Genomic DNA, 19,822 nt, shown 5'->3' with positions numbered 1-19,822 from the left:
CAATGTACAAGTAAGACAAACTTACTTTCAGGTCTGAAAAGGCAGATCCCTGAGAACACCGGATCCTCCTTCATGTGATGGCCCAGCAGGCTCTCAGCAGGAGGCATCACAGCCACCACTGAATGTCACCTGAGCCTGATCATAGGCAAGGTCTGATTGTGTCTCAGTATTGCATATTTTTAAAGTCCAAAATATTTGTGCATTATATGCTGCAGAAAATGAATATAAAGATATTTTAAAAAGCAAATCAAAATGCATCATATTGGGGAAAACCAACTGACTTGCTTGGTGCTGGTTGACAGGCTCTAGCATGGTTCAGTGGTGGGAGTTAAAGCAAGTGCATACTAGGAAGGAGGCAGAGGTTGGAGGAAGTAAGAGATGGGGGATATAGGTGTTCACTCTGCAAATCTGAGTATAAACACAAATTGTAAGGAATATAAGTGTTGCAATGCTCCCTGATGCTCTTTATGTGGCGAAGTAAGCATGTAGCACAGGGTCAAAGCTCTCCTCGCTACCCTGTACTGTGGACCTCTTCACCGCACCACATAACTGTGTTGTTATTTTGCATTTGTTCTCACATGCCGAAGTTCTTTTGACACTGTTTGCTATTCATTGCTAGTGCAGATGGATACTTCAGTATCGTTTGCCTTCATCCCAAGAATACAGTTTTACCAAGTGTTTGTTTTCTTTAAGAACTGCTTGAGACTCCCTTAATCGAAGAGGAAGTGCAAGAAACAGAGTCATGGGCCAAACCTCTTGTCCACCTTTGGCAGAAAAGAGCACCCGATTTCATTGCTGAAAAAGAATATAATGCAGCTGCAGCCAAAATGGAACCCCATTGTGCCATTTGCACTCTCCTTATGCCCTACTATAAGGTAAGCCGGATTCGAATAATTCAGTAGTTATTTGGAAAGGAGTCTTTAATGTCTCTTTTATAGCTATGCATGACAATAAAATTAAATGATGCAAACACTAATCATTATAGAAGGTTAATTTGTGACATGAAAAGGAAAGGAAAAATTCATTTCTAGCTAAGACTCATTAGTATAGAAAGTGAAGTATTAATCACTACATAAGGGGTAAATGATCCACCAGCCACAGTAAATAAATTTTTCAAGAAGGATTTACTGGCAGGCCTCCTTCCAATTTTCCCCCCACAGCCTGTGGGTAGAAGGTAGAGTAGCTGAGTGGCTTCTTTGTGGCCTTTACTACAGTCCATGGGCTTGCAATAAGCACTGTGCACTCATTCCTTGCAGGGGAGACAGATTTGAAGATAGTAGAACCATGTAGTTGTAGATCCACTAGTCACTTCCTTCCTCCCCCAAAATTTATTTCTGCATTACGGTGGAAAGAAAGTTATTCAAGGGAGGACAGAGTCTTACTGTTTGGTCTTTTCCTGGTCTGCAGTCTGCAGCACTGCAGAACCCCTGTGGTTTAATGGTACTTGGGCCTTTTGGGCAGCAACATTTCACCCAGAGAAAACATCTAATCTACAGTACTGTTTGATATACGTTTGTGGAAATACCAATAATGAATGTCAGGTGAAAATTCTGACATAGAATCGTCGAGTTTCAGATCAGAAGGGACCACCAAATCATTTAGTCTGACTTTTGTGATATCACACTGACGACCAGACTGTTGTCATAATAAACTCCTTAATATGAACAGGACATAGGTACAGAAATGAGATAACAAACTTTCTACTACTCTGTGTAGCTTCAGCCTGCAACTGCCTTATGCTGGGCTTCTTTGTGACTGCCCCCAGCAGGAAGTGTGTCCCAGCAAACTAAAGACTGTATCTATAGTATACAGGAAGTTTGGCATCTCTACACTTCCTGGAGGACTTACTGTACAGCACATCTTCCCATTTTTAGATCCCTTTTTGAAATTTCCTGCCTGAACTAAAACACTGTTAAATCAAACTATTACAAATACACTAACTGACCTAACTCTTCAGGTTGCTAAACACAACCTTAACATGTCTCAATCAGTCTCTTGGGACATTTCAGCAATCTTTCCAATCTGCTGTGTTGCAAACCCTCTTTGGTCAAATCCTTCTCTAAGGGTCTGCCTCATTATCAATAACAGGGTCAGTTTGGGAATGGTTTTCAACTTGTATGTCTGCTCTCACTTCACTTGTCTCAGCCAAGTTGTCAGGTATATTGAGCAGATGCTTATTCCTTCATGAGATTGTGCTTTCATCTGAGGTCACTGAGTCCAGAGCAAAGTAACTCCTCTTTGATCATTGTAGCTTCGACTTGTCAAATTCTTACTACTTTGTTTTTGTCTTTTGTCTTTGTTTTTAACAATGGAAGAGGTCTTGCTCCTTTATCATACTATTTTGTCTGATTGTACTTTCCTAGTCTTTTTTTCTCACTATCACAGGCTCTTTCGTCATCCTTCATTTGTATCCATATTTGGTAATAGAATATTTATACATCTGCTCTAAAGGCGTTCAGTAGGTGACTTTCCACATTGTGGTGATGTAGCTCTGTAACTGGAGTAGTGATAGAAATGGATCTTCTCTTGCATCCACTTTTTTTCTGCACGTTCTTCACTATACATACTCCACATTAAGATAATTCGTTGGCTTGAGGGTATACGGGACTTAATGTCTCATGCTGAAAGTCGTACATTTTAGCAAAGTCCAGGAATTCCCTCTTCTTGAATTGTAGTCCATGGTCAGTTATTACTATTCTCAGAATAACATGCCAAGCAAATACAGATTTAATGTGCCTGACAACAGTTGCAGATGTGGTATCTTCAAGTTTGACTACTTCTGAGAAATTGGTTATAACCAGGTGATCATGTCTTCCCCAGTTTAACACATCAATTCCAACTTTGTCCCATAGAATTGCAAGTGATTAATTTTGCTGGATTCTTTCTGCTGGGAATTTTTGTATTTCTGATGTTGCACACCTGTCCCATCATTTCTTCGATGTCATTATTAATCTGTGGCCAGAATACAACTTCTCTAGCTCTTCTTTTTGATTTGGTCATTCCCAGGTACCCTTCATGTATTCAATCCAATATTTTCCTTATCACTATTGGAACTATGATTTGTGTTCCCTTCAAGAGCACTCCTGCAATCACTGAAAGCTGTTTTATAGCGGGACTAGGCAGGTGGGAAGTTTGGATTTTTTCCCTCTTTTACTTATTGCTTGTATCATTGCTTGCAGCATTTCATCTTTAGCTGTTGCTGTCTCCAGTTCATCCCATATGCCTGGAGATACAGCATGTGACACTTACCATGTTCACAGGTATGTTTACTGCTTGTTCCAGGTCATCAAGCTGTGTATTGACACCTGAAGCATAAGTTCTTGATAGTGTGTCTGCCATTACTAAATGGCATCCAGGTTGAAACTCCAGTGTCACCTGATACTTTTGTATTTTCGAAAGTAGTCACTATGTCCAGGGTGGTGCTTCTCCAAATCCCTTTTTGTGTATTTCAATCAGTGGTTTTGATCAGTTTATGCTTTGAAGCTACAACCATAGAGAAAGTTGTGAAATCTTGTACATCCATACACCAGACCTCATATCTTTTTTCAGTTTATGCACACATCTTCTCTATGGCATATCAGAGTGGCAACCAATCATAATCCGTTCCATGACACTGGTCTAGTACTGCTCCCAGCCCTCCTTTCAAAGTATGTGTGCAGAGCTTGATGTCCTTCAATGAGTCAAAGAACTGCAGCACTGGAGGTTATATCAGAACCTGCTTTAAATAATTTAATTCCCTTTTATGCTCTGGCATCCATGCCCATTTGGTGACCTGGTGGAGCACAAGTCTTAGGTGAGTTGTGCAAGCTGTATAGTTAGATATGAACTTGCTGAAATAATTCAACATGCCTAGCAGTCTTTGAATTCCCTTTTTATCTTCAGGTCTCAGCATGTTCAATATTGCCTGAACCTTTGATTCATTGGGCAAGATTCCCTTCGAGGTCAGTCTCTTTCCCAACTATGTTGTTTTTGTTGTTTGAAATTGACATTTGGCTGTATTCAGTTTAACGTTATTAGCTCTCACAGTTTCCAGTACTCTCCTCGGTTATTCCTGATGGTCAGTGGCAGTGCTGCCCCAAATTATTAGTTCATCCACAAACACTTTCATATGTGCTACACCCTTCAGGATCTGGCTCATTGTATTGTGAAATATTTTTGGAGCTGAACATGTTCCGAAAGGCAGTCTGAAGTAGTAGCATCTGTCAAAATGGTCTGTTCGAAGTCAGATCTTGGAGCTCTCAGTGTCCCAGGGGATCTGCCAAAATCCAGTGATACATTTAATTTGTTGAAGAATTGGTTCCTACCACCTGACAGCAGTTCTCTTCTTGTGAGCAAGTGGAAGTGTTCTCTTTTTATGGTTTTGTTCAGCTCCTTAGGGTCCATATACAGCCAAAGTCCCCTCCTTTTTTTTTCTCTACAGTTACTAAGGAGTGAACCCAATCTATCAGTTATTTTATTCTCTGAAGGATACTATTTGCTGTCATGTTTTGAAGCTCTTAAGGCTTGTGGAACTTTTCGTGTAGTGAGTACCACAGGTTCTTCATCATCTATTAACTGTATCTTGCATGTTACTGAAAAGCACTCATTTCCTGTGAATACGTCTTTACATGATTCTATTAATACTTTCATATCTGAGTCTAGGTTGTTGTTCTGTCTCTCTGTCATACATCCTTTTATGAGACCAAGCATCTCACACCTGTGTAGGTCCAAGACTGGTTGTTTGCCTTTGCCACAATCTCCTGTCCACAAACTCTTTTTTTTTATTGTGTTCGCTTTGTATTTAGGTGTCAGCATGCACTCTCCTGTCACCGAAATTGTTCCCCCATTATAGTCTTTCACAGACACTTTTTACTCCTCCACAGTTGTGTTCCTTCCATCTCTCTCTTTCAGTGTTTGTTATTACATTACTTGTACCCCAGGGTCTATATTGTATGTCACATAAGTGCCATTTGTGCATGTCAAAAGGTGGCTCCTCCTCAAGTGCCATCTTATAGCAGGCTGCAACAAAAGTTCCAAAATGTAGTCTGTTTATCACCCAGTCATTAAAAACCCATTCCATTTTGTCCCTTGACATCCCACATACCATACGACGGAACCTTTTGCCACACCTGGACTCTTTGTCAGTCCTCTTCCATCCCTCGTTGCCAGGACGGCCACCCCGGCCCTTCCAGCTGGAGTGCAACCCTGCTTTTCCTAAGTGAGAATCCCCACAGCCTCTCTGCTGGGAGATTATCCTCGCCAGGGGAGCACCCCTCACTCCCCCTGGTCCATTTGCCGTCTCACTGTTCCCCTGGGTCCAGCTCTCTGGTGCAGAGACATCAGTGGGTCCAGCTCTCAATGGTGGAGACGTCTGCAGATAACTTCTGCCAATATTCCCCGGCCTTCAGCTTTCTCTGGTTCTTGGCTTCGGCTCTCTGGCTTAGAGCCAGCAGGCACCTCCCTCTTTTGCTCCTCCTACCTTCAGCCCTCTCCAGGCCTCTGGCCCTGGCTCTGGGAGCTCAGCCAGCAAACCCCTCTTGCTGCTCTTCTTGCCTTCAGCGTTGCCCCAAAAAACATCATCTTCCTTTGACAGCTCTCATTTCATGCAGATTTCCTCCTTCCAGGCAACCCTGACTCATCAGATCTCTCTCACTGTGTCCCTCTGGTCCATTATAACTCCCAGGCGCTGCTCCGCCCTCTTAACTGGCCTAATGAGAGCATCTTTACTGGCTTGGGGAGGTGGCCCGAGTTCATTTACTGGGGCGAGCCACCCAGTGACAGTGTACATTTTAATTAAACAGTCTGTTGCATTTTCATATTCCTTCTTCTCTTTAAGAACAGCTCTTCCTCTTTGTTTGAAGAATCCATTTTTGCACTCAATACATGAAACCTGCATTTTCTCCGCACATTTTAGCGTAATGGTTGGATTTATTACGGTTTCCACATATTTGCCCGAAGGCTGGGCATTTACTATACTCTTGTTGATTGCCACATCACTGACTTGTTTCCTGCTTTCCATTTTCCTGTCACTGGTCAGTTTAATTTCTGTGAACTTTCCCCTGGCTGGCTTAATTACAGTACTGAGTTATGTGCTCTGTGCCTTTCTCTAGGCTTTTTATTTGTGTTTCTGTTTGTTCCGCTGCTTGGCATATACATATTGCCCTTTCTAGTGTCATATCCATCTCCCTTAGTAACTGTTCACAGATTCTTTATTGTTACACCCCAGGACAATCTGGTCTTTAATGAATCTTTTAATATTCCATACTTACAGGACTGACTTTTTAGTTTTAAGTCTGTGACAAACTCCTCTATTGTGTTCTCATCCTAAATACATCTCTCTCATAAGTAACATTTTTAGAGCCACAATGATCTTCAAACAATTTAGTTATTTCTGAACATTTCCTCTCTTTCCCCACACCATCTGTATGGAATGCACTGTATACATCTAGGGCTCCTGTGCCTGGCACTGTTAATCTTTTGCTCATCCTCCAGTTTATTTGTCCCAGTGGCTTTCATATGCAGCTCAACTTGCTGCTTGAATGTTTTCCAGGCATATTCAGCATTTCCCTTGATTCTCAGTGCTGGTGTGGGGGTGTTGTGTGCAGTTGCACAGACTATATAGCAGCCACTGGGTCTCATTGAGTTATGCTGTGCCGTCCACTCCTGGTACCATGGATTATCTCACTGCCAAGGAAATCGGTGTCACAATAAACCCTTTATTATGAACAGGAGTATGCACAGCAATGAGGTAACAAACTTCCCATTATTCTGGAGCTGCAGCCCACAGCTTCTGCTTCTACAGTGTGCAGGAAGTACAACCTCCCTACACTTCCTGGAGGACTTACTCTACAGCACACCCTCCTGTCTATCACAGGCCGCTAACACCGCCCAGCCACCTCCACACAGAGTGCACGTTTGCTCTGTCACACCCAATGCTTGCAACTTGATACAATATTAAAGCTGAATCTTGCCCATCAAAATATTTTTAAAATAACGTGCTTGGGATGGGACACACATAAGTGCAGTATGCCTCTTCATATTTAAGACAATAATTCATACATGGTTTTAGTCCTGGCTTGGAGATCACTGCTTTGGTACCCTTTCCAAATGAAGTGAAATTGTCTTTAAAGAATGAGGCATCGGGCAGAGGCAAAGGATTTTATTGACTCCTGTGTTTGTTTTTAACTATTGCATTTTCGTAAATGAATGGATCCAATGTAAAAGTGAGACATACAGTACCAAGTACAAATCATGCTAATCTGAGCACAATAACAAGAAAAATAGTGTTTGCTATCATCTCAGCCATTCCCACTTCTAGCAGAGCTGCCAGCAAAAAATAATGATGTTTACAGCTGTGTAGCATAGCAAATATAAAAACTTTCATGAGTCAGGCCATTCTTAGCATTTTTGTGAAATAATTTCATTTTGAAAGAAGTAAGCACAGTAGAAAATAGCAGTAGTTTAGTAGTTTGACAAGCTCTAGAAAGCTGCAGATGTTGGCTGGACAGCAGACTGACCTATAGTATAGAGAGCAGTGGTGCTCAAACTTTTTCAGTCACACCCACCCCTTACCAGTAACAAAGGCTGTCCGTGCCCCCCCCACCACTACTGCATAGCCAAGGCATTCTCAGCAGTGGAACTTGGGCTGAAGGCGGAGCTGGGGATGGAACTGGGGATGGGACAGGAGCTGGAGCAAGGGGCGGAGTTGGTCTGGGGGCAGAGAGGAGATAAGGGCAGAGCCAAGCTAGGGATGGAGCAGGGGGGTAAAGTGAAGCTGGGGGCGGAGCTGGTCTGAGGGTACACAGGGAGTGAGGGCAGAACCGGGCTGGGGGTGGAGCAGGATTAGGAGCTGAATGGGGCTGAGGGAGGAGTGAGGCTGGGGTCTGAGCTGGTCTGGGGGAAGAGCAGGGCTGGGAAAGTGTGGCACTCCCTCCCTCCGCTCATGGGGCTGTCCCCAGTACATGCCCCCTCCCCCCCCGCAAACGTTCCTCTGTGCCACCTCTAAGGCGGCACACTCCACAGTTTGGGGACCACTGATGCAGAGGGGAAAGGTCTGTTGACTTAGGTATGGCAAGCCTTTCCTAACCCAGAAACCCTACAGTTCAGTGTCTGGGAACTGTAGAGCTTCTCATGAGAAGAGAACTCAGCACCTCAGATGCTCCCCAGAACTATATATACTAGACCTGAGCCATCACTCCCACCGACACTGCACAGGCTATAGAAGTTCTGGAAGCCCTTGAACTGGAGTAATTCCTTTGTGGGAGCACTGGTCAAAAGAGGGGTAAAATAGTCCCTGTACCACATGGGAGTCAGGGAGTAGCTGTAGCAGTGGGGTGGTAATTTTGGTTTCCCCATGCTGCTGGCCAGGTGACTCCCCACTGTATCTTCCTGCTGCCAGTGAGGGAGCTCCTGCCTGGGGACAGTTAATGGTAAGACTCCCTTCTTTCCCAACTGCGGGTTGTATGTGGCAAAGGAAGGAATACCCAGACATACATTGCTACTTTATATCGGGCTTTGCAGAAAGAGGCTGCTTTGTTGAATTATCCTACCTGGTTGACAGGAAAAGAGCCCGCTACAGTCCTATTAACAGGGCACACTAACCTACTCCTGGAGTTTGAGGTGCAGCAGCGTCATAGTTGAATATGAGCTGGATCGGGCCCAGCGGACTCAAAATTGTAGTCATAGCAATGGTACAATAAAGTGAGCACAGTTGTAGCAGCACTAACTTTCAGACTGCTGGAGTGCTATTTTTAATCTAAGACCTACCGAAATAATCAAGTAACTAAAGAAAATGGTGGTGACGGATGCTTTGGAAGCAGCTAATTTTCTTTTGAAACTATTAAACCACTAGTGTAAGAACTGAAGGGGAAAAGTGTGTACACCCAAGTCAAAATAACGAATAAATAAGCCTTTTGTGTCTTTTAGTTAAATATAAATATTGTGTATTTCCAGCCAGACAACCATAATGAAGAAAATTATGCTTGCTGGGAAACAAAATCAGATGAAACATTTACGGCTGGTGAAAAGACTAAACCACTTATTCCAGAGATGTGTTTTATTTATAGCGAAGAAAACACTGAAAACTATCCATCAAATGCCTTTATTGAAGAGGATGGAACAAGTCTTCTAATATCCTGTGCAAAGTGTTGTGTACAGGTTCATGCAAGTAAATAAACTAATCACTCAGTTTAAAGAAGTTGTGATTTACAATTTTGCCTTATTTGCTTTATTATGGTTTTTGAGTAGCAAGCAACATATACTGAGTCTATTCAGAACAGTTTTATGTGTAGTCTTCAGAATTGTTAGGGCAAAACTTTATATCAGAACATCAAATATTCCGGGAATTGTTAACTTCGTCTGTGAAAACAGCAAATAATTGGAACCCTGTAAATATTTGTTAACATCATTATGGAACAGACCAAAGATTTATATATACAATTTTCAGTCTCATCTGCTGGAATCAATCAAACTTAGCATAATAAAATACCTGTGCAACCATATCACCCCCACTAGATTTCAAAAGTCAGGGCCAGGTCAGTACTTAGATGGGAGACCTCCAAGGAATACTTTCATTAAATAGATGGTGCCTTCCTTCTAAGTCAGTATTGAACCAATGGCCCAGCATAAAAATAGGGGAAGCTGTGATGCTAGAGGTGCCATCTTTCAGTTGAGAAGTAAAACCAAGGTCCTTGACCACTTGTGATCAATAATTGTCCCATAGCACTTTAATTAACTATACGGGCATTAGCCCCAGTGACCTGGTCGGGGGTATCAGCCCCAGTGCCCAGTCTTTCTCCAATTACTAATGTGTGCCTACCTGCAATTCCTGTATCTGTTCCTTTCTGTAAAATTCACCCTGAACTTTTGTTAGAATAACATGTTCTCTTCCTAGTCTAAACTGTTGTGTAGTGTTGTGTTGCCCTGTTAAATAATTAGGGTGAAGCCCTGGCCCCACTGAAGTCAATGAAAGTTTTGCTATTAACTTCAGTGAGGCCATAATTTCACCCCAATATATTCTTCCCCTTTTCAGAAGTGTCAGGTGGAGTGACTTCCTACAGTACCTCAGAGAGGTGCTGGGACTTAATTAGTTAACGTTCGTATAGCACACTATGATCCTCATATGTAAGTGCCATATAGTTGGAAAGATTTAGTGTTACTTCATTTATCTGATTCTTAATTTTTATCATATGGAAAATATCATATGGACTAGAAAAAACTAATAAAATGGAAGGTTCTCAGAGTTGAGAACTAGATGAATTGCTACCTGTGTCCCCTATAAGTTGATTATGCAGTAGCATTAGACTTAACCTGGGAAGGGGCTCATTAGTTAGTCATTTTGATCACAAGGCATATGTTACTTTAGTGTTTCTATACAGCTGAATTGTGTGGAGCTATAGACACCCAGAAGGGCAGAATATATTAATCAACCCAGCTCTCTTATTCTAGGTTGTTATGGTGTTCCTTCTCATGAAATCCATGATGGATGGCTGTGTTCTCGGTGCAAAAAAGGAGCCTGGACAGCTGTAAGTTGCATAGTTTATTTAGTTATCCTATTCCCTGCAGACCAACAAAAAAAAGCACACAAGGTGTTGTATCTGGAACGCAGTATATAGGGCTGGGTTCTTCTAAATACACCATTTATTGCTGGTGACGTGTTTTTTTTTTTTCCTTTTACCAATATTATTAGATTTAAATGTAAAATTTCACTGTTTTGAGAGAGAGAGTAAATTTCACTGTTTTGAGAGAGAGAGAGCCTTGAAAGAATTTTACATTGTCAAGAAAATTGCTAGCAAGTAGATTATGTTGTTTGTAGAATATTGTCCAAGAAAGCAACCCAAACTTTGACTATACATCAGAGGGAAAAGAAGAAAATAAATATACTCTAAATAGTTTAGTCCTAGAGAATGTATGCATGGGAATCTGGGGAGAGCAGAGGAAGGGAAAGCTGAATAATAAATTATCAGCAAGTATGAAATTGTTCTTTTAGAGCATTTATGGATTTACACCAGCAGACAGTCATAAAATATTTCACATCTCAAACCATATATGCATATTGTATGATCAAAAAAGAAAATAACACGGGGACAAAATGTTATTGGAAATAGATGGATCCTGTCCTTTCAGGAAAATTGCATGTTGTCATAATCTTTTTTTTTCAGTAATACTTTTCGATAAGGTGTAAACAATAATAAATTTGGTTAAGAAGATAGGTTATTTAAAATAATTAAAACTTGTACAGAATGTTAACATTTCCCCCCAGGGATCAAGCAGATCTCTGACCTGAATAATTTGCATTAACTCAAACAATGGGATTCAAAAGGAGGTTTTATAACCCATGTCTCCAGTATAGGCTCATAGGATATTTCTCAATGTCTGCTCCTATTTTTCATAGTAACTGATGGAAGAAATGTAGTGTTCACTATTAAAAAGTTAGCAATTACTATGCCATGCTGTCAAAACTCTGCACTCAGAATATGCTATAGTTGCAGGATTTCTGATGCCCTTAATGGCAACTTTGGGTAAATGCTGACTTTTTAGTAACAACCACTCTACTACTAGGGAATGGCCATTTATTTTTTCATTTAGCCATCTCATGTCTAGAATTTAGCCAATCTGCCTTCCCCCAACAAACTTCTGTTACATTTTATGGCAGTTGTGTTCTCTGGGAAAGCATTTCATTTCATCATCCAGTTAAGAAATGCAAAGCTATAGGTGACAAAATTGATTAATGAACACCACCCTCCTGATTTAATGTGGTATAATCATTTCATCATTACTTACTAAGTGTGATTTATATGAGTCTAATGGATGGGATAACTGAGTTGTAAAGCTATCTACTAAGCACGCACTATACTTGATAAAGAAATATTGGCCACTTTAGGCAGTAGAAAATTAAAGGCCAAACTTTGCAGATTGGCTGTCTAAACTGAGCCTGGGAAATTTGCACATGTACCTATTGCACAAACAAACAAACATTCCAAGTAGGTCACTACATACACACAAAAAGCACTAATGCAGATTTTATTTTTGCATATTCAGTGAGTGTCCACAGTGTAGATGTTACCAACTGACCATGAATTCCCCAGGTTTAAATAGGGATCCATCTAAAAAAGGGACATTAAGAGCATGCTTGAGGCATGGAGGCAATGTGGTTTGGAAAAGGGAGCACTGGACTGGGACGCAAGATACTAGGGTTCTATTCCCAGCTCTGGCCTGCTGGGTGACCTTGGGCAAGTCACGGCCCTTCTCTGTGCCTCAGTTTTTCTATTTGTAAAGTGCTTTGAGATCTACTGGTGAAGAGCAAAGTATTATTATTATTATGGCAATGCCTCAACAAGAAATGCACTACTATGTCATTGTTCAAATAACTCCTTGTCTTGACACCTAGTGGAGATATTATCCCTGGATCATTTCTCTTAGAGACTCTTTCCCCCCAGTACATCCTGCCATGCTGGTTGGGGTTAGTTGGGACACTGCAGTTGTATGTGCTCGTGTATTAACTCAATGTAGGGCTAGAGTTAAGGCATTTTCAGTAGCAAGCCCCACACTGTGAAATTAACTCCTGGTGCAGTTCTGTCAGAACACAAATCCTATTTTAGGGTGCGATGCGAGATACATCTCTAAGTTCAGGCTTTCTCCTGGTAATGCATATTGGATTCCCTAAGGCAGCTAGTCATCTCTCATCTGACTTCTGTTAAGAAAACGTAGTCATGTGCCTTAGAAATGTGAGTAATAAGAATCAGGGGGTGAAATTTCCAGATACTTTGAAGAAGACACAAGTGTCCACCCTACTGGAAAATGTGACATTGCTCACTGAGGTGGGGCAGCTCCCTACCCCAGTCAAGAAGGGGTTAAAGAGCTCCTCTCAACTCAGTCAGCTCCAATCCCCTACTCCCATAAGGCCTGTCAGTGCTGGAGGTCCACAAAAGGGAGGATCCTGGCTCAGGCGGGGTGGCATTCAGGCAGTGCACAGAGCTTCCTGGTCCGAGGAAGCTGTCTACTGGGGAAACTGTTAAGAGCATCACCGCCTGAACCTCCTGAGTAGTAGGTATGGTGTACGTATTGACTAAGCTGAGTGGAACAAGAAGGGAAATAATGTTTTAAAACTGACAGAAATACTTTCTGATTTATAAGGATGTAGTCCAGTGTTTGCTCAGTGCATAGTTATTAAAATGTGTGTACTGAATCAATTTCTATTTCTGTAAAATGTTTTCATGTTTCTCTTTGGCTGGTCAATGGAAACACTTGTTAAATGCTCTTTATCAAACAATCAGGAATTTCAGGACTTTGGAAACTGCTTTTGTAATAGTTTTTCCAGAGTCGTGGGTGGGTGGGGGGAAAGGCAAAAGTCAATCCTTGCAAGTGACAGGGTGCCTTTAACTGAGAATCTAATTATCTGTTAAGTGAACAGGGTTAGACAGCCCTGCCGCTCTGACAAAAAGTTTGTCAATTTCCTTTCAGCAAAGGGACAGCTATGGCATTTCTAAGTGTTGGGGTTGTAGGGCGAACATTCATGAACATTCCCTGAGTGACTGCAATAGGAATGGAAAGCCACATTGTTATGTTCAAAATACTGAGAACCTTCAGAACATTTGCTTGAAGTCTGGTATTAGGGGGGAGGGATAGCTCAGTGGTTTGAGCATTGGCCTGCTAAACCCAGGGTTGTGAGCTCAATCCTTGAGGGGGCCACTTAGGGATCTGGGGCAAAATCAGTACTTAGTCCTGCTAGTGAAGGCAGGGGGTGGACTCAATGACCTTTCAAGGTCCCTTCCAGTTCTAGGAGATAGGATATCTCCATTAATTTAAAAAACAACCTATACCTCTGACTGCTATATACAGCAAAAACAACACAGCTACCCCCTGATAATATATACAGCAGCGTGACTTAAGGGAAAAAGCAGAGAGTTTACATTTTTTGTATGTAATAAGCATGTTTAATTATCAAAACACAGTGAGTAAAAAGTATAAAAGAATATGAAATCCCATATTTTGTTAGTTTCATGTTGAAGGAAGGCAAGAAGTGAAGATCCTGAAACAGCTCCAGAGTTGGAGATTATTTAAGAAATGTTCCTATTTAAAAGCACGGGAGTGTCACATAACAGGGCGATAGGTGCAATATAAGAACATAAATAGTTAGATAATATGTGGTATTGTCATTTATTTCATATGAGCGGCAGGTTGAGGAGGAATCTTAGGGCTTAGTAGGAAGTTGAGGAGGTGGAGAAGAGGGGTAGGGTTGGAGAGGTGTCTGGAGGCTGAGGAAAAGAGGGTATTGGAACTGGAGACGAGGAGGCACAAAGGACTTCAGGATTTCTGTTTCTGTGTTTTCAGGAGTACATGAGAATAGTGATGTTTCTAGGAGATTGGAAAGGACTGGGTGGTAAACCAGGGTCCATCTAGTTCACCAGTCTTTTATTTTTCATTTGAAGCCCTGTGTATAATATATTTAAGTGAACTTTTGTAGTTTTAGGTGTGTGTCGATAAAAGTGTTGCAAGATTATTAGTGGTGACAACTTCATATTAATCTAAATACAGTTTGGTGACCTGTGTGAAATGAGGAGTTGGCCTCAGTGCAATTCTTTTTCCAGATTTGTCTTCATAACAGAAATCGCTGTCTGAGTGGCACAAGTTGACGTTTTGGTTGGGAGCATCACTGGGGATATCAAAGATTGAATGGACATATTAACTGCCTTCTCATTTTTAGAAGTGGTCCCTTGGTGCTCTAGAAGCACATTGATAGGATAACTTTTGGAAATATATATTAGTGCTTCCTATTTATTTTAGCTGTTCTATGTTTACCTGGAAAATTTTCAGGGCTATAAATCTGGCATCTTTTGTTAGCGCTAAATTTACATTAAGCGTTTCCTCTTTAATCTAGCATTCAGTATCCTTTATTACCACATTTAGCTTAGTTATGCCAATACAAACAAATTATTTTATTAGTGTGAGCTATGGGACTTGAGAGAGGATAGATATTGAGGTGAAATCCTGGCCCTGCTGAACTCAGTGGCAAATAGGATTGTCAGTTTTGGTTGGATGTATTCCTGGAAGTTACATCACATGGCAAAATCTTCAATTAAAGATTAATATTTCATTCCTCAGGACTCTAGGACAGTCCTGGAGGGTTGGCAAACCTAAGTGGCAAAACTCCCATTGGCTTGGTTGCGTGATTGAATGGCATTCTTAATTCAGTAAGGGGAAACGTCTGTAATTTTACTTGGAGGGGAAAAAAATTAATACTTATCAATGTCAAACACAACTTTAATAAATTACCGTATTGAAATTTTATTAATATGGAACCACATTGCAGCCATCTACATGGTTCAAAGTTTTGATATTATTTTTGAATCCTATTTGTCATTTTAGGGTCATGTTTACAAAACTGTCTTTTTAATGTCTCTGAAATGATGCTAGAGATTGACACTAACATAAAATCTCATAGTTTGCTAGTTACATTTACTGTGGTTCCCTTTTAACTGATGTCCCTCTTAAAAGACTGCAGTTAATTAAAATGCTGTTGCCAGGGTTATTGCTTTACCCTTTAAAAATGTGCAACTCACATTATTCCCCACAACTTCTTCCTTTGGGTTCCACATTTATATTGCTTTTGTGAACCTGCTTTTGATTTTTATCTGCTTTTTAAAATATATATATATCAGTTACATTTAGTGCTTCAGGAGATGGCGGCATTAATAAAGAAATTTATTATTTGCTTGACGTTTTAGGGTCTTGGTACTATAGAATGTCTGTCATGTTTTACTTTCCAGTTTATGCTATTCTGGATCCAGTTTTCTATAATAAACCATGAATATAGGTTATTCATGTAAATACACAGTTCTTCATTAGGCTAAGCATTGTTTAGAATCTTCAACTGTGGCATATGGTGGCCTTTAAAGATCCTATAGCATTCCTTTCATTTCTAAGTCACCAACATTGTACTAAGCACTGCATAAAACATGGTAAAAGATGTGGTCTGTGCCTCAATGAACGGACTGTCTAAACAGTGCATTCAGTACAGTCTGAACATATAATTACACACAATTAAAATGCATAGAATACAGGTGAAATTTTCATGCAGTCTGAATTGTTTTCTTCTTTCCTTTCCCCCCATTATCTGAGGGGAGTTAGCACTGAACACCTGATGGAAGAATTATATTCTGAGAAGGGATTTGAATGCAGAGGGAGACTGCATGATAAACAACAAGACAACAGGGTGTTTCATCCATAAGGGGACAGCATGGGAGGATACACAAAGGGTGGTCAGGTGGGATGGTTGGAAGGAGTGGAAGCAATGGCAGGGATGTTAACCCCAGTGTCCTGGCCAAGTTCCAACTTGGTGACTGTTAGCTTAGAGTGGAAAAGGCATTTTTCACTTTCTTTCCGAAGCTATTGTTTACTGGTGTTGTCCTGTTAAATAGTTGCTGTTTTCTCTCCAACATTTTATATTCAATTAATAGGAGACTTGGTCTCTGTGTGTAATTTAATTTTGTATATCTGTTTAAGTTTGTAAACTTTGGGATGAAAGGCACTATAGAAATGAAAGTCCAGAAAGCTGTTTTTCATTTGAGTCCCTACAAGGAATATGACAGACATTTGAAAGTATAACAGATTCTTGGTGTACTAAAAGTTACAGAGTCCAGGCTGTTTCGTTTGGTTGGAAATTCCTTCCTGTATTTATTAGCTGGGCGAACTGTGTCCTCTGAAATATTCAGATGCACTTTATTTTCTTTGGTTAGCAGCTTCTCCTTCTGTAGTAATTTAGGATAGGTTATGCTATTTGTATACTTCATGATACTGTTCTTGGGTAGCTTCAAAGATGAAATCTGCCTTTGATCTAGGTGATTGAAGCTGAAGTAGTCTTAAAGGGATTGTCTTACTGGAACACTGAAATAAGCCAAATACACCTAATGAATCTAGTATTTACTGAGAAATTTTACAGATGCGAGAGCTCCCTACATAGGCAATCAAGAGTCCAAAGAAATGTCTGAATTAGCGCTAACATCTTAGACATTTAAATTGTGCATGTCCTACAGGGTGAATGCCATTGCTCATACTGAGTTCCTATAAACAAGGCGTTCCTGTCCTGTCGATCAGGTGGAATATTACTGTTTTTAGGAGTTTACAGGAACACACCGTATTAAGCTGTTTCATTATGTATCTGTAGAACCCAATATTTTAAAGAAGTGACTAGTGATTTAGAATGCCTCTGTTTTTTGGACCCCATTTTGAAACACATTAAAAGCACCATTTTAAAGCTCAGCACTTTCTGAAAATCAGCCCTTTAAGGTACTTCAAGTTGAGCACTGAAAATCACTAGTCACTTATGAACATTTATGCTCCTATATTTATATAGGTTTGCATAACTTTTAGTTTATGGAGCAGATCCTCAGCTGGGTTAATTGTCACAGCTCCAGGGAGGGTAATTTACATTAGTAGGAGACCTGCTCCTGTATGCTTATGATAATAGACTTCTGACTATTGTTGTCATCTAATTAGCCATGCCAGTATTTAGGCTTATCCCTGCTTTCGCTATGGTTAGTTTGCTAAAACTTTTAAATAATATGAAAATATATTTTTACTTATTGAAATGTATATATTGCAATTTAAATATGCATTAAATATTGAAGTATATTCATTGTATAGTATTGGCCCCAAGCCTGCTTCTCCTGAAAACAGTGGTACTTTCGCCACTGGATTGGGCCCCATGTGTTCTCTGTAAGAGTCATGCAGCAGAGACATTCTTATATATAAACAAAGTAGTAACCATAGTGCACAATAGTAAATTGTATAATGAAAAATATAATGTAATATAAACTTAGTATCCTTAGTCTTTATAATGAAATGCATAAATCAGATAACTGCAAATATTTATTACTCTGCTGCAGAATAAGGAAGGTTTTGTATAATATGGTGGAACTCCTACATTGCAGCAGCAGCCATATTTTGTGTGAATAATACATAATTATGGAATGATTGCCACCCTACTCCCGTACCTTTCTGCACCTCTTGAGGTCCATTGAAGAGCAGCATGCCGATAAGCAGACTCATTATGGTACATATTAGTACTTTGAGTTCCACTGCTTTATGTTTAATTTTTCTCTCCAGAAAATTCTAATTTAAATGAAATCATGAAAATATTATATGCAAAAACATTTTGTAGTATGTAGTAAATTATAGGATGGCTATTTAGTTTTATTACCAGTAACTATCACCCAGGGAACCCCCTCTAGCACAGCTCACAACATGTCAACTCTTGCATCATTCAGTGTTTGCATGCACCCACACGTAAGATAATGCACATTTATATTTTACTGTGCAATTGTTATTGTTTGACTGATAATTATTTTTGAGACCGAGGAAGAGTGACATTGAATCCATCTCTGTTAGAGTACTGCTCACAAAAAATTAGCCACAAATCATCTCAAAAAATAAAAAGACCAAAAGATTAAATGATTCATCTGTGTAGTTCTTGAAAGTGAAACTGTATCATACCTAGCTTCTTGATTGAGAACAAATGCCTCATTAATCTTAAATACCTCAGCCAGAGAACACTAGTAAAGTCAGGAAGAATAATGACCGACATTTCAGGGAACGCAGCATACCGTACCCTGTGCAGGAATGCCATCAACCCTAGGCACTCTGCACAAACATACATACCTTTACTTAAAAAAAAAAAAAAATCGGGGAAGGAGAAAATGGGGAGGAGAAAGGAAAGAAATGTGCTCATAGATACTTACTCTAAATGATGAAAATAAATCCAATCAATGAAAATGAAAGAAACACTTTAAGTCAACTTCACATGGACACACGTTTTACACCTTAGCTGCTTTAATCATGCTGAGAACAAAGAATAAAGTAACAAAATAAAGCATCTCTAAATCCTGAGTATATTACCCCTCATGGCTAGGTGAATGAGAAGTAATATCTAACTTTTCAGTTTACTTAGCAGGGCTACTCTTTCAAAGGTGCTGAAGTTACACCTGCAAAATATGTATGTATGTGTTCAGTCATATAGGTACATGTGTATTTGTGAATGCACAGGTATGTTTCCTGAGCTCAAGCCATTGTTTTCACACTAATTTGTAGGTAGTCTTTCCCAAGGGTAATAAAGTCAGTTTTTAAGACTCCTTCAAGAAACATTAAATACAGAGGGTGAAATCCTGGCCCTATTCGAGTTTTGCTAATGATTTCAATTGGGTCAAGATTCCCTGTCTATCATTCTCTGTGTGGGAGAAGGAAGTGCTAAGATAATTTTAGCTAATTTAAAAGCACTATATTCTGTTATAGAGTTACAGCAGGTTTTTGCAGTACTACTACATTTCTGTGATTTCTATGATTCTTAAAGTGGCCACAGGCACTCAGTCTTTACATGGAATATACCGAAGGTGGAAGCTGCAAACTGGTCTGATTGGATTTTGTCACGTTACACTTGTCCCTGCTACACTTTGAAAGTGAGGAGACTGCGTACATGTACACAATCAAACGTTATCTGGCTCTCTGAAATTCTGCTGCTGACTGTAGTTTTAGAGAGACAGGGAGGTACAAATGCACCATCACAGAAATACTGCAGACCTTAATCTGCTTCAGAATTTGAAGTCACTTGCCACAGAAGTGACAACTGAAAGATCAGAGATTTGAAGAGCCCTGGACAGTGTTTCAAGGATGCTGCATGGTGTGTTAATAGTAACCATGCAATAGTTCTTTATTTAGTTGTTCAGTTATTTGTATGCAGATGTGCTTTAAATACATAGTATTTGATTTCCAAATTCAGATTTAGTGAGAATGGATTTATGTTCAATTTATATTTCCTATTAGAAGAGCCTAATACATGGATTGAGGTGGG

General features: G+C 40.1%; 1 protein-coding gene across 1 annotated transcript in view; it reads left to right on the top strand.

The window, feature by feature from the left end:
• KDM4C (lysine demethylase 4C) overlaps nt 1-19,822 on the top strand; it is a 429,818-nt gene that overhangs the window by 285,747 nt on the left and 124,249 nt on the right. Inside the window, 3 exon segments of the mRNA XM_065406934.1 lie at nt 694-875; nt 8,932-9,145; nt 10,426-10,502. Of these exon segments, the coding sequence (XP_065263006.1) occupies nt 694-875; nt 8,932-9,145; nt 10,426-10,502 (473 nt within the window).

This window comes from Emys orbicularis, chromosome 6, assembly GCF_028017835.1.
Source record: "Emys orbicularis isolate rEmyOrb1 chromosome 6, rEmyOrb1.hap1, whole genome shotgun sequence".
NCBI classification, from domain to species: Eukaryota; Metazoa; Chordata; order Testudines; family Emydidae; genus Emys; species Emys orbicularis.
Note: the sequence above shows the minus strand (reverse complement) of the source record. Positions and strands in the feature narration are given on the sequence as shown.